Consider the following 13675-nt stretch of genomic DNA (forward strand, 5'->3'; position numbering starts at 1 on the left):
TCATTTTTTTTTTTTTTTTCCATGCAGCTGCCCTGCTTCCCATTTTAACAATGTGGAAATGATGTGTAATTATGCATTGTTAGATATTTGGGTATGTTTATTTTTACTTACCTTGAAGAATAACTCTAAGTACTTCTTTCTGGAGCACTGCAACTATATCATCATAGCACTTTGAGATTATGAGAGGTTTCATGTTTCTACCTCCATCAGATTCCAACAATGGATGTAGAAAGGGCAGTCTACTGCAAAAAGGTGAGGTTTTAGGCATGACTTCAAGGCCCATCTCATCATCTAAAGCTCTCCGTACTTGCTGGTTGATGCCTAGATTTCTCCTTTTTCTAAAGAGCCTTGAACTGAGTCCTGTGTCCTTGAGATGTATTGTGATTCAAAACTTCCTGGAGGGAGACATTTGAGTCAATGAAGGAGGAAAATAGACTTTTGATAGGAGAGCGCCTATAATGTATTAAGCTACAGGCCATATATGTAACTTTCAAACTGACATATAATAAAGTTAATTCAGAAGCATTTATCAGTTATCTCTCTTTGTTTTCCTTTGATATGATATGCACTGGGAAAATTAAAAAGAGTTGAAAATTATTTCCAGGGATAATGAGAACTGGGCATAGTTTAGAAAAATTTTTATTCTCAGGCAGTAATTTAATCCATATTGCTAAGTGAGTAACAGAGTCATAAATATACCATTCTTCTATTCCTTAATTGTGTGTGTGTTGTTTTTGTTTTTACTGCAGCTTCGGAAAGCAGTGATGGATCACATATCTGATTCTTTCTTGGAAACTAATGTCCCTTTGCTAGTTCTCATTGAGGCTGCAAAGAGTGGGAATGAGAAGGAAGTGAAGGAATATGCCCAGGTTTTCCGTGAGCATGCCAACAAGCTGGTGGAGGTAAGTCAGGAGAAGCCTGAAGAGAAGAATTTATTGTTGGGTTTAATCTCCACATATCAGTCTTGGAATTTCAGTAGATAACCCTTCTGTGGTTTTCCTGGAGAAATAAAGTCTTGGAACCTATCTTTCTTTTACCTTCTGATGCTTCTATCCCTTGCAGAAGAGGCAGGTTATCAGTATTCTCTCCTTTCTCTATCCCACAATTCTAAACATGTTCTGGAACATGTGTGCTAATTTTCCTGAACAATAGGTAGAGGCTGAGACAGGAGAGGTAGAAGAGATGCTCCAAAGTGCTGAATGCCAGCTTTGATTTGAGGGAATAGAATAAAAATTGCCAAATGGAAGTTTAAACACTATACCCTTCTCTTCTTCCTTATCCCCCTCTCCACTCCATGTCCCTGAGCTTAGATTAGCTGGCCACATTATGAATTAGTGAAAAAAGTGTCTCACTTTTCCCAAAGAGATACTGGGATTCCTGACGAAGGATCCTGGGGCAGCAGGATCAAGTTCAGAGTCCTAAGTATATTCTGTGTTTGAGAATCCTGTGGGAGTTGTTTTATAAATGCAGAATTGTGCTATGTAATATTGAAAAAATATTTATTTAAGGCAAACAAAATAAAAGTGAAATGATAATCAAGCTGCTTATATCTAGTAGCTGAAAACCAACAGCATGGCAAAGGTTGGATTTAGTGATGTGGGACTGAATAGAAACTTAGAGATGTTAAATAGGAAGTGCATGTGTGCCAGAGGAAGAGTATAGAAGGGGAAAAGATCCTGACAAATTTAGGGAATAGTTATCAGGGCCAGGCTCTGAGCACTTAAAAACAACAACAACAACAAAACTCTGGTATATCTATACTTTAATTTAGGATAAAATGAAATTACTCAAAATGACAGGCAACTTAAATACAAGCTAAGAGTAAAATAGATTATTTCTTGTTTTCTTCAGATGGCAAAATTAAATGCTGAATGAGGTCATCAAATGTGAAATCTTCTCTATTTTTCTTGGAGTGAGCGATAGGGTTGTGTTCCGATTTAATTGAGGCCTAAGCACCGACTTAGCTTGCTTTTTGGTTACTCCAGCACTGCTGTTGCCTCTGGTGCCGAAGACACCAGGCCAGCAGGAAGTCCTCCATCAAGCCCAGAGGGTGCCCCTGGTCCTCTAGGACACAAGCTGAGTCATTGTCACCCATGACAGCAGTCATCAAGTTGAGTGTCCAAAACCCTAGGCCTTGAACTTACCTCCATAACCCCAGTGTCTTGAGGCAACACCAGTCTGGAGCTAAAAATAGACCTACTTAATGACATCAAGGCAGTATCTTGCTCTGTCTTCACCTACAAGGCAAGTACTCCATCATTCCTCAGATTCCACCTCCATGTTCCAGTTCACTTGGCCACTGAGGAATCCAGGCTTCCCAAGATTGACCTTGGAAGCCCTGGCTACTTCCTTGTCTTAAGAAAGAGAAGTTATAAAAAGAGGAGGGGTAGAGTGGGAAGGGGAGGAGGAAGAAAAGAAGTAATGCTGAATGAATGCTACAAAAAGTTTTAAAGTATTCATATGTAATAAAATGGTAATATTAACATTGAGGTAGATCATCGCATTTATATAACTTCAATGTTTACAAGATAATTGCAGAATTTATAGAAAATATTAATTAATGGTGTGTTATAGGCATGGTGGACAGAAAAAGGGACATGTGTTTAAAGTTGTGAGATAAACATAACCTACTTCCAGTCTTGTTTGTGTTATTCTGTAATTCTGTACATAGCCTCATTTGAGATAATACTTACTTGATGCCCTGTGTAAATGTGAGCCCAAGTAGCCCTCATGTCTACTCATTCTCCCTTCTCCTGTGATAGACTCTGGACACATTTACCATATCCCCTCATCCCATCTGTAGGATTCACTGTAGGTGTATCCAGCTACTGTGAATAATCCTTGACCCTAAACTTGTGGCAGAAGCAGAAGCTCAGGTCAGCCAGAACTCCGTGTTTCAGAAAATCATTGTTTTGCTTCCCTCAGTTATTCCCTTCATTACCCCTGGGTGGTTACTGCAGCCAGCAGCATTTTGGAATGTCTTGGTGCCTAGGAGATGGAAGGACTGAGATGTGGGATTGGCCTCTGTTTGATTGGAGAGGACTGGAATCAAAACCATTTCTATAGCTTATGTCCTTCAAACAAGTGCTAGATTGCTGATGCATACATGTAAAAAAAAGCTGGAGCACTGGGCTGAGAGCCACCAGTTTTCTCATTTTGAAAGTACTTGTATAGAAGTAGGCATCTTTCTGGGCCTTAGTGTTTGTGTCTGTAATGTGAAAAATTTGGTTAATATATTGATTTTATATCCATTGACCTTGAAAATTCACCTACTAATTCCAGAAGTTTGTTTCTTTTTGGATGTTCTGTATATATAATCGTGCTGTCTGCAAATTATGACTGTTGTGGTTCTTCTTTTCCAATTCTTTTACCTTGTTTTTTTCCCTTTCATTCCTACACTAGCAAGGACCGTCATTACAATATTGTGAAAATTGATATTTTTGTTACTTCTAGATCTCCATAAGAACATTTTGATGTTACCATTAATTCTATCGTTGTTATAGACATCTTACAGATATTTTTATTTGCTTAATTTAGTTCTCTCTTATTACTCATTCACTAAGAGTATAGAATGGTTTCAAACAAGTTTTCTGAACATTTTGAGACACTTACATGTTTTTTGTCTCCTTTAATCTCCTTCAGAAGTGTTAGTGTCTAAATTATGCTTTCCTTCAAAAAATGAGTAGAAAATTGTTCTTTCTTTTTAGTTTTTGGAAATGAATAAGATTGCCATTACTTATTATTATTTCTTTTTAATATTTTGAGGAATTCACTGATACAGCAACTTAAGCATAGGTGTTTATGTGAGGAAAGGTTTACAAATTGCACATTCAGTTATTTTTACTAAACATAAGACTATTTAACTTTTCTATTTCTTTTTGGGTCAGCTTTCGTAAGTTGTATTCTAGGAATTTGTTATTTTTATTTAATTTTCTAATTGTTTGACATGAAATTATCCATAATAGTCTCCTTTTAAAAATAATCTGTATCTGCATTATTACTTAAAGATTTTTTTACTCCTTATAGTGCTAATTGGTACCTTCTCTCTTTTTTCTCAATTACTTTTTTTTTTAAGATTTTATTTATTTATTTGACAGAGAGAGAGAGAGAGAGCTAGAGAGGGAACACAAGCAAGGGGAGAGGGAGAGGGAAAAGTAGACTCCCCGCTGAGCAGGGAGCCCGATGTGGGACTCCATCCCAGGACCCTGGGATCATGACCTGAGCCGAAGGCAGATGCTTAACCAACTGAGCCACCCAGGCACCCCTTGATTACTTTTGCAAGAGGTTTATCAATTTAATAATATTTTCTATAACACAGCTTTAAAGTTTGCAGATTTTATTTTCTATTTTATCTATTTATGCTGTTATCTTTATATTTTTTCTGCTTTCTTCTGGTATATCTTACTGTTTTTCTAACTTTCTAAAATAAATAATCACATCATTGATTTTTAGCCTTCTTATTTTAGTAATATATGCATTTAAGGCTTAATTTTTCCCTAAGCTATGCTTTTATCTGGTTATTTTCTATTGACCTAGTTTTCAGCTCACTCATCCTGCTTCCATCTGTGTCCAATATGCTTGAAACTGATCTATTGGATTCAATTATTTTTTAAATTTCTAGTTAACTTTTTTTCATTGATTCCAGTTCTCTAGTAAATTCATTATTAGATCCTCTCTTTTAAAGAGATATGTTAATCATAGTTATTTTTAAAATCTAAGTCAAAGAACTCCAATATTTGGGTCAGTTTTGTTTTTGTTTTGTGGTTGCCCCAGAGGGGACAACTCTTCCCCAGCCACACATAAAAAATGGCTTGTATTTTGAGACTGATGATGCAGCACGCTATGAATAGGGTAGGAGCAGGTTTATTAGTCACAAAAAAGGACTTTTGAGGAAGAGCAGAGCAGGCACCCAGGCTAGTCCATAGTAGCTTCAGCACAAAGAAGAAAAAGTGGTTTTGTTTTTTATCATGTTAGGGAGGTGGATTGGGGTTGAGACCTCTGTGTGGGAGCTAGGGTTTGAATGGTTCAAACTTCCCTACTGGCATCGAAAAAAAGGTGGGCTTTCATAGCTGCTTGCCCAGTTGTGGGGCAAAATAGAAAGGGGGAAGGCTGGGGCTTAAAAGCTGTCAGCCATCAAACATTCAAAATGGAGTAAAAATCTTCATTATGATTCACCCCTGATATTTGACTGATGACTGGAATGTGCCATGTTTCATTTAATTGAATTTGAATTAGTTTAAGTAAGCTATTGTGGAGCTCTGTAAGGCGCCAAAATGGAGACATATTTTATTATGGCATCTCTTTTTATTACTTGATTTTTACCTTGATTATGGATTTTTTTATATGTCAGCTAATTTTTTATTAAATGGCCAAAATTTGTATGGAAAAGTATAAAGGGTCTGTGTTGGAATCTGGGCTGCTATAAGAAAATACCACAGACTGAGTGGTTTATAAACAACAGAAATTTATTTCTCACAGTTCTGGAGGCTGGGAGGCCCAAGATCAAGGCACCAGAATGGGTGAATTCTGGTGAAGGCCCTCTTCCTGGTTGATAGCCAGGGCCTTCTCACTGTTTCCTTACATAGTAGAAGGTGTAAGGGATCTCTGTGGAGTCTCTTTTGTAAGAACGTTAATCCCATTCATGAGGTCACCATCCTTATGACCTTAGAGCCTCCATGGCTCCACCTCCTGGTACCGTCATATTGGATATTAGGATTTCAACATAGGAATTTTGGAGGACAGACACCAACATTCAGACTATAGTCTGGATAGTGTTTTTTTCTTTCCAGAAAGGATTCACTATTCTCTAAAGGGCAGAAATGTGATGAGCTGTTGAATCACTAAATTATACACTTGAAACTAATATTATACTGTATGTTAACTAACTGGAATTTAAGTAAAAATTAAAAAATTAAAAACATAAAATAAAAGGCAGTGGAGAGACCATTTCAATCCAAAGACTGAAGTGACTTGAGGCTAGTCTGTAGTCTTTGTCTTTCTTTTACCCTAGTCCTATGGAATAGTCTTCCAGGAGTACAACCAGAGGACCGGATGTGTTACTAAGTATATCACCTTATTTATGAAGCAGTTTCTCCAGTTTTTATTTTCCCACCATCATAATATGGTTGAAAATTTTCTTTTTCTTTTTGGATTCTTTTAATTTGCTTTTTTTCCCCCTCCCAAAGAGGGGCAGAGAGTGGGGGAGGGGCAGAGAGGGAGAGAATCTTAAGTAGGCTCCACATCCAGCTCAGAGCCTACACAGGGCTGGATCTCACAACCCTGAGATCATGACCTGAGCCAAAATCAAGAGTCAGATGCTTAACCAACTGAGCTGCCCAAGTGCCCCTAATTTGCTTCTTGACTGGTTGGTATATGTAACTTAATAGAAAAGATCTTAATAGAAAAAAACCTGTGATCAAGTGCCAGTCTTTGAACCCCCCTTCTTCATGAGACCTTTGCTTCCTTGGCTGTCCCAGACTCCAGTTTTTGCCTCTCCAGTCCTATGAGATTGTTGGAAACTCTAAATAATTCTCTTCTCAGCAGCTACCTTCCATCTGGTGTCTCAGTTTCTCTTTCAACACTAAGAATTAGCAAATTCCTGGGGAAAAAAAGTGAAATGCACAAAGTTAGGCTCCCCTGAATGAGCATTCCTTTTGAGCTAGTCTAGATTTTGAGCCCCTTGGCAGCTGTTCCATACTTTCAAAGAAATGATTTTTATTCTGCATTTCTAGTTGTACTCAGCAGGAGAGTGGGTCTCTTATTGGCTACTCCTTTGGGGCTAGAAGTAGAAATCCCCAAGAGAGCTGGTTAGATAAGTTTGTGGGGACTTTTTGTTTGTTTCATTAATATTTTTAGTCTGAGATCTCTTTTGCAATGGAAATATTGAGCTTCCATACCTTAAAGAAACATATTAATCAATAAGAACAGTTCTTACTGAATTGAAATAACGATCTTGGTTCCTCGTCCGCTTCCTGCAGTTCCTTCACTTAGTGCCTTCTTCTGCTGAACACCACCTCACAATTCTCCCAGGGCACATTGGATCCCTGTTTGAGAACTTCTGATGGAGCTCTGAGTTGCAATTAATGAAAATTATCTAAGAGTTATATATCAGATCATTTTGAATGGAGAATGAATGAATACATAAAATAATCTATGAATCAATGGTGATAATTTTAGCTCTTCAACACTTTTTTTTTTAAGCTTTTATTTATTTATTTGAGAGAGAGAATGAGATAGAGAGAGCACATGAGAGGGGGGAGGGTCAGAGGGAGAAGCAGACTCCCTGCTGAGCAGGGAGCCCGATGCAGGACTCGATCCCGGGACTCCAGGACCATGACCTGAGCTGAAGGCAGTCGCTTAACCAACTGAGCCACCCAGGTGCCCTCTTCAACATTTTTTTTTGGTTATTGAGTTTCATGATCGTATATTCAATTTTCCATCAATTTTTATGTTTTTTTTCTCATATTTGTGGGCCAATTTCTCCCAGTTTGGTATTTGCTGTTCACAGAGATTGATGTGATGAAGTGAATGGAGGGTGTCACAACCTATAACACAATGTTGTAGTCCTTAGAAAATAGCAAAATATGAATCAGAAAAAAATTAATTTGGCTTTTTGTAATTGCCTTAACAAGTAAAATTGTATGGTTTTCTTCCCCACAGTGTTGGTACCATTTAATAAAGACTAGGTGAACTTACACAAGGGTTTGTTGATTAAGAGAATTTAACAGTTCTGCTATGAGGCTTTATGGTCTATAGTATCAGCCACTATAGGAAGTATCACCAGTAGAAATGAATTTTTTTTAATGTAGCTATTTTCCCTCATCTCCAGAGGCCAACTAAATCATCCCCTCTGAGGTTTAGCTAAGGGCTTCAAGGCAGAGCTGACTCAGGGTGTGTGGAGCTGATCAGAGGATACCTGTTGTACCTCCTTTCCAAGGCTTTTGGAGAGAGGGAATGCAAAGTATGGCAACCTAGTACCAAAGTAATGTGGTCTGAGTAGGGGTGGCAAAGGAAGGCAAAATAAGCATTGTTGCAAAGGAAATAAAAACTAACCTGGAAAATGAGATGCAGAATCAATACAGCTGTTTTCAGACCCTCCAAACTGGTTTTATCCTTTCCATTGCTTTCTTAGTCAGTGCTCCTCTTTTCTTCCTCCTCCTACATCTCGACCATAAGCACCAAAAGATACGTATGCAAGCTACACATGCTATTGTCTGATGGACTGCAGTGTCCTCCTGGCAGCCCTCTCTCATCTGCCTGGCCCTCTTTCCGTCCCTTCTGCACACAGCAGCAGCCAGGGTGAACTTCTAAAAATGTAAATCAATCGTTCAGTGTCCCTGCCTGAGACCATTCAGAGGCTTCCTATTGTTCTCAGGCAAAAGACCAACCTATTCAAGAACTGTGCAAGGCTTGCATGATTTGACCCCTTCTTCAGTCTCCAGGCTAGTCTTCCTGTCCTCCCCCACTTCCCACAACGTATCAGCCTGACACAAGCCATCTTCCACTTGTCAGGTGTGCCGTGCTCCCTCGCCCCACCCCACCAGGCCTGCCCTTGTGTTGTCTCTTTCCTGACAGACCCCCCCCATCCCACCTCTTCCTCTCATTTCTAATCATTGTTCAACTTTAAGCTCAAACATCATGTCCCTAAATGGGATCAGTTCCCTGTGTTTTTCGCTCTTGTGGAAACTTACTTTTGATTTGCACACATCCAGCACTATGACTCTATGATATTTCTCCAGCTAGATTAGTGATTCGTTTAGGAAGGGGCCATATCAAATGGTTTCCTAACTACACTGCAGCATGTGGCTGAGCGGCTAGCATATAGCAGGTATTCAATAAACAGATGTTGCCTGAAGAATGAATAAAATAATAAATGCAGCCAGGGATACTGCCAACTTTTTGGCTCCCGAGGTAATATATTTTAATAGCACGGCTGCAGGTTCCTACACAGGTGCCTCTGGGCTTACTAAAGAGGCATTGTGCTTATTTAATTCCCTAATTAACTACAAAGGAGGAATTTCAGATCTAAGGACTAATGTGGAGACCTCCCATTTCTACCGAGGAGAAAGGCCTTAGTGTTTGCAGGCCTGGGAGAAGTTGAACGGACTCCGTCATGATGCTCCTGAGGTCGGGCCCCCCACTCTGCTGTCATTTCTCTCCTGCCCCCTGCCTCACAAGCATGCAGTTGTCCTGATCCTTGGTTACCGAGGATGCGGGACAGGGAGCTGGTTCTGGCACAGTAAAGCACACGATTGAGGCCATAACAGTGATGAGTTAGACAAGGGAATCTCAAGTCTCTGCTTCGTCCTCTTAGTTACATCTGATGGCATCATGCCATGCAGGGCGAGATTTGTATCTGTAGCAAGTGGAAGGTTTGAAAATAGGGACAAACCCTAATATCAATGTGATCGTCAGTAAAGCACAGACTGCCTCTGTTTCAGCCTTGAGTAAATTGTTTTTCTCAATCAACCTTTCCACTTCATCCAGAAAAATTCATTCAGCAACAAATGTACTGAGTGGCCACCGTGTGCTGACAGTTGCTGGCAATATAACCATGAACAAGCCAGCTAAACTTCCTGCTCTCACGGGGCATACGTTCTTCTGGCGAAGACAGAACAAATGAGATAAATGTACAGTAAGGAAGGTGGAACTAAGTGCTGAAGATCAAAATAAAACAGAGCAGTGGGATAGAGAATGATGAAGGAGGGCATGTGTGGGCAGAAGAGGCTTGTCTTCTAAGATGACTACTAAGCAGGGACTGAAGGAAGTGGAAGAACATTCCAGAATGTGGGAATAGAAAGAACCAAGACCCCCAAGGCGGCAGTGTGCTTGGCATGTTTGATCAAGAACAAAGAGACCAGTGTGCTTGCAGCTCAGAGGGAGAGGAGATATTTCAGAGATGAGATTGAGGGCTGGGTGTAAAGACTGTATTTTGCTCAGATATTTTAATCTGTTGAAGGCTTTGAACAAAGACATGACATGATCTGACTTCCATTTTGAGAATTACTGTGCTGCTGTCTGGGAAATATGCAGGAGTGACAAAAGTAGAAGGGAGAATAGATAAAAGGATCTAATCATCCAGCGAGGGATTGGTGCTCTGACTAGAGGAGAGACAGTGGAGGTGTGGGCATAAGTGCTTAGATTTGGGTTATATTTCCAAGGTTGAGCCAATGTATTCGATGTTAGGCTGTGAGACAGACAGGAGTCTGGGATGACCTTTGGACATGCTGCAGCAGTGAAATCACCTGGAACTCTTAAAAAACATAGCCTACACTCTCAGACTGGTTCTTGATTGGCTCTGCCTGCAGCTTCTTGACGGGTGTGATCCTGAAAACCCTACACAAATATCTTGGGTTTTAATAAATACAGTAGAGCTTTGCAAATTATAGGGTCTTGATTCAAACTGTGAACCAAAAAGAAAATCAAGAAAAGCTGCATCAGAAACTACATTGATGGAACTGGGTCTCCATACTTTTTTAAAAGTACAAACTGAATATTATCTTTTTCTCATTGCTGCCCTCCCCAATCCAATTAGTACATTTGAACTGAATTAGTGGAATTTCTCAAATAATTGAGCCATAACAAATCTGCAAATCGTAATATTTTATAAAGAGCTATTTTGTTCAGCTTAAGCACCTGTTAAACTTAACAGTATTTTTTTCTGTCTTTGAAGATGTTCATAGTCCAATTCCATCACTCTTCGAATTCCCTGATTCCTAAACTCTGCCATATGATATAATTTTTCCTATAGCACACAATAAAGCATTACCAAAAAGTTCAAGCATTCATCTTAAACTCCTAGTAATTATTTAAATATAGGGCTAAGTTTCTTTGTAAGCTCTCATTACCTTATTTAATGCTTTTGACAACCTAATGAAGTAGCTGTTATTTTTCCACTCCATTTTACAGATGAGAAAACTGAGGTTTCAAGAAGCTTCATAACTTACCCAATGTCATACAGATAGAGGCAGAATTCATGCACCAGTCCAGGTATCCCAGACTCCAGAGACCATGCAGTTAACCACTGCAACACTGCCCCCAGGCTCTTGTCCAAAGTGTACATACAGATTAGAGTCCAATCCTTCATGTAAGTAGTTAGTACAGTGCCTGGCCCCAAAGTAATTGCTTGGAAATGTTAGCTTCTTCTGTACAGGTTCCATATCTCTCTAGTCACATTTCAGAGAGGAGCCATACTTGACTGCACACGGCCCTGGGGATAATACATATTACTGTAAGTGAATGCCTATACACCCTAGTGTGGTAGATCATCCAAGCTGCTTTTTGGTACTGGTATTTGGCATAAGTTAATCTTACTTACTAGCTTCATGAATCTTCATCTCCACAGCCTACATCATTTATGCCTGCTCAAATTACTAAATGCCATGGACTTTCAAGGTTGCTTGCAAATCATAGATTCTAAAGACTTTAAATATTTCATGTCAAAGGTCTACTGCATTGCTTGAGTTAACTACCGCACATAATGTAAACACTTCCAGGTTACATTTCAGTCTTTACGACATAGTCAATATGCAAAGTGCAAGGCCATTTTTTGAAGTCAATTCTTTTTCAGATGTAAGATGGACTGTTAATTTCCACAAAAACTTGGTTTCCTGGCATCTGGATAAAACCTTGTCCCACCATGACCTACCCCCAAAATTCATCCAAAAGGTGAGTTAAGTACACTTAGAAGAAACATCCAGAAAAGAGAGACCAGTTAACTATGTTGCCCATACCTAAGGAGACGAGGAAAGATAATCAACACTTAGCTTCTCTATGCCGGATATTGTTGTAATTTCCACATATTATCTTAGTCCTCTTAACAAGTAGGTGCTTTAATCATCAATATCATAGTTTCGCAGATTAGAAAACTGAGGCCCAAGGAGACTAAAAGCAGCCTGACCAAAGTCACCCAAATCACCAGCTGATGAGTAAGTGACAAAGACAGAATTCCCTCCTCCCACCCCTCTCTCTCTCCTTTTCTGTACATGTATATATATATATATTTATAGTTATTAGCCTTTTACATTTATTAACAGTTTGTCCTCACCATAATAAAATCTTAACCCAGCACTATATTAATATTCTTTTAGTCTACTCTCCGAAGTTGAGAAAGAGTAGTATTACTGTGAATTAGGAAGATTCTGAAGAACCTGGGGTCTGGGCTATGATTGTGGTGCTGCCGGATCAGACTTTGGAGGGTGACATTCAGTGTCACTGCTGCAGATGGGTAGGAGATATTTGGTCTTTTGTTCTACTAAATAATGAGTTTTATTGTTTCATCATCCATGTAGGGAGTGACTGTTCTCTGTATGTGTGTTTGTGTGTGTGTGTGTTTTCTCTGTAGTTATGTTTTCTGCAACTGTTTAAGGTATGTATATTTAGTCCAGTTAACTCAGAGACTTTGCTATGTAGTATAACCTTACATTATTAAGGTCAGACCCCGTCAGTAGTGCAAAAAATGAAAAATTGAGCCCCATTAAAAATGATGTGTTTTTTTTTAATACCAAGAAGTTTTTAATTGCCCAGGAAAAAACCACTTCGACGCTCATGTGTTCAGTCTTTGTTAGCTCTAAGGGCTTTTTGTATCACAAAGCCCCCTGGCCAGCCTGGAGCCATAGTTTGAGAGGGATGATATGTTGGAGCATTGCTCTTTTGAACTAAAAACAAGTTTTCAGACTACCCTTACTCCATTAGCTTTAGAAGGTGTGGAGTTTAACTTTACAGAGCCCTGTGGCAGCCTGAGGCTCAGCATATATGTAATTTCAACCCTTATCTTAAAAATCAACTCTGGGTGCTTTGCATCTGATGACTGGGATTTCTCTGACGGTGTAATGATCTACCCTATGGCTGTGAGAATGATAAAATTACTATAATCCTCTGACCCTCATACTTTGCATCTGGCACCTCATCATTTAGGTCCTATCCATCTCTGACATTCTGTATTCTAAGGACCTTTCGTGATTTCAGATTCTAGGAAAAGGAAAGACCCAAAAAATTGCCCTGTTCTAGAATGCATTTGTAGTTGAAACTGGAATTTGGGGACTACAAAAAGAACATGTCACTACAGTAGTTTACTGGTGCCCTCTTGACTCAAGTAGATATACAACTGAAAAAGCTTGGGGTGTAGTTGGTGGCTAAGCTGTCTTGGAGCATAAAGTAACCAAAAATATGGATTCCATCACTACTTATCATACTCCCATGGCTTTTATCTGTGACCGACCCAGTGTCTGAAAGATAGGTTTGAATGGCTGTTAATCAACTTGGTGATTATATAGGCAGGAACCAAAGAGAAGATAGAGGTCAATGCCTGCCACAGAGAAAAATCTTCATATTAGCTAAATTGTTTATGAGATAATTTATTTATATGAATTAAAAGCTTGCATTTTTTCTCTTTTTCTGCAGGCTTATTAGTGCCTGCTGGTGAAAGCCAATAGTCATGAATGGTGCCAAGGAACAGTAGGTGGTTTGGCATTCTATAGCATATCCCACTCCAATCCCCAAAAAGTATTCTCTGCCCCTCAGAGCCACTCCATCATGTATGAGTGTGTGGGTATGTATATTAGACACAGACACCCATTCTTTGATCTAAAGAACAAATATTTTTTTCAATCATATGTAAGATACAATATGAGCCTCTTTAGAAAAAAAAAAATGTTTTAATTGACCTTTAATACAA

General features: G+C 39.2%; 1 protein-coding gene across 4 annotated transcripts in view; it reads left to right on the top strand.

Moving 5' to 3' along the window:
- The first annotated feature begins 712 nt into the window (after nt 1-712).
- CTNNA2 (catenin alpha 2) overlaps nt 713-13675 on the top strand; it is a 234191-nt gene continuing 221228 nt past the window's right edge. For 3 of the 4 annotated variants that reach the window (XM_081796660.1, XM_081796661.1, XM_081796662.1), the window contains exon 1: nt 713-902. In XM_081796660.1, coding sequence (XP_081652786.1) covers nt 765-902 — 138 coding nt within the window. In that variant the 5' untranslated portion in view covers nt 713-764. The remainder of the gene's footprint in view (nt 903-13675) is intronic. The other variant, XM_081796663.1, reaches the window with a different exon arrangement.

This window comes from Leptonychotes weddellii, chromosome 10, assembly GCF_054177405.1.
Source record: "Leptonychotes weddellii isolate Sample4059 chromosome 10, ASM5417740v2, whole genome shotgun sequence".
Taxonomy (NCBI): domain Eukaryota; kingdom Metazoa; phylum Chordata; class Mammalia; order Carnivora; family Phocidae; genus Leptonychotes; species Leptonychotes weddellii.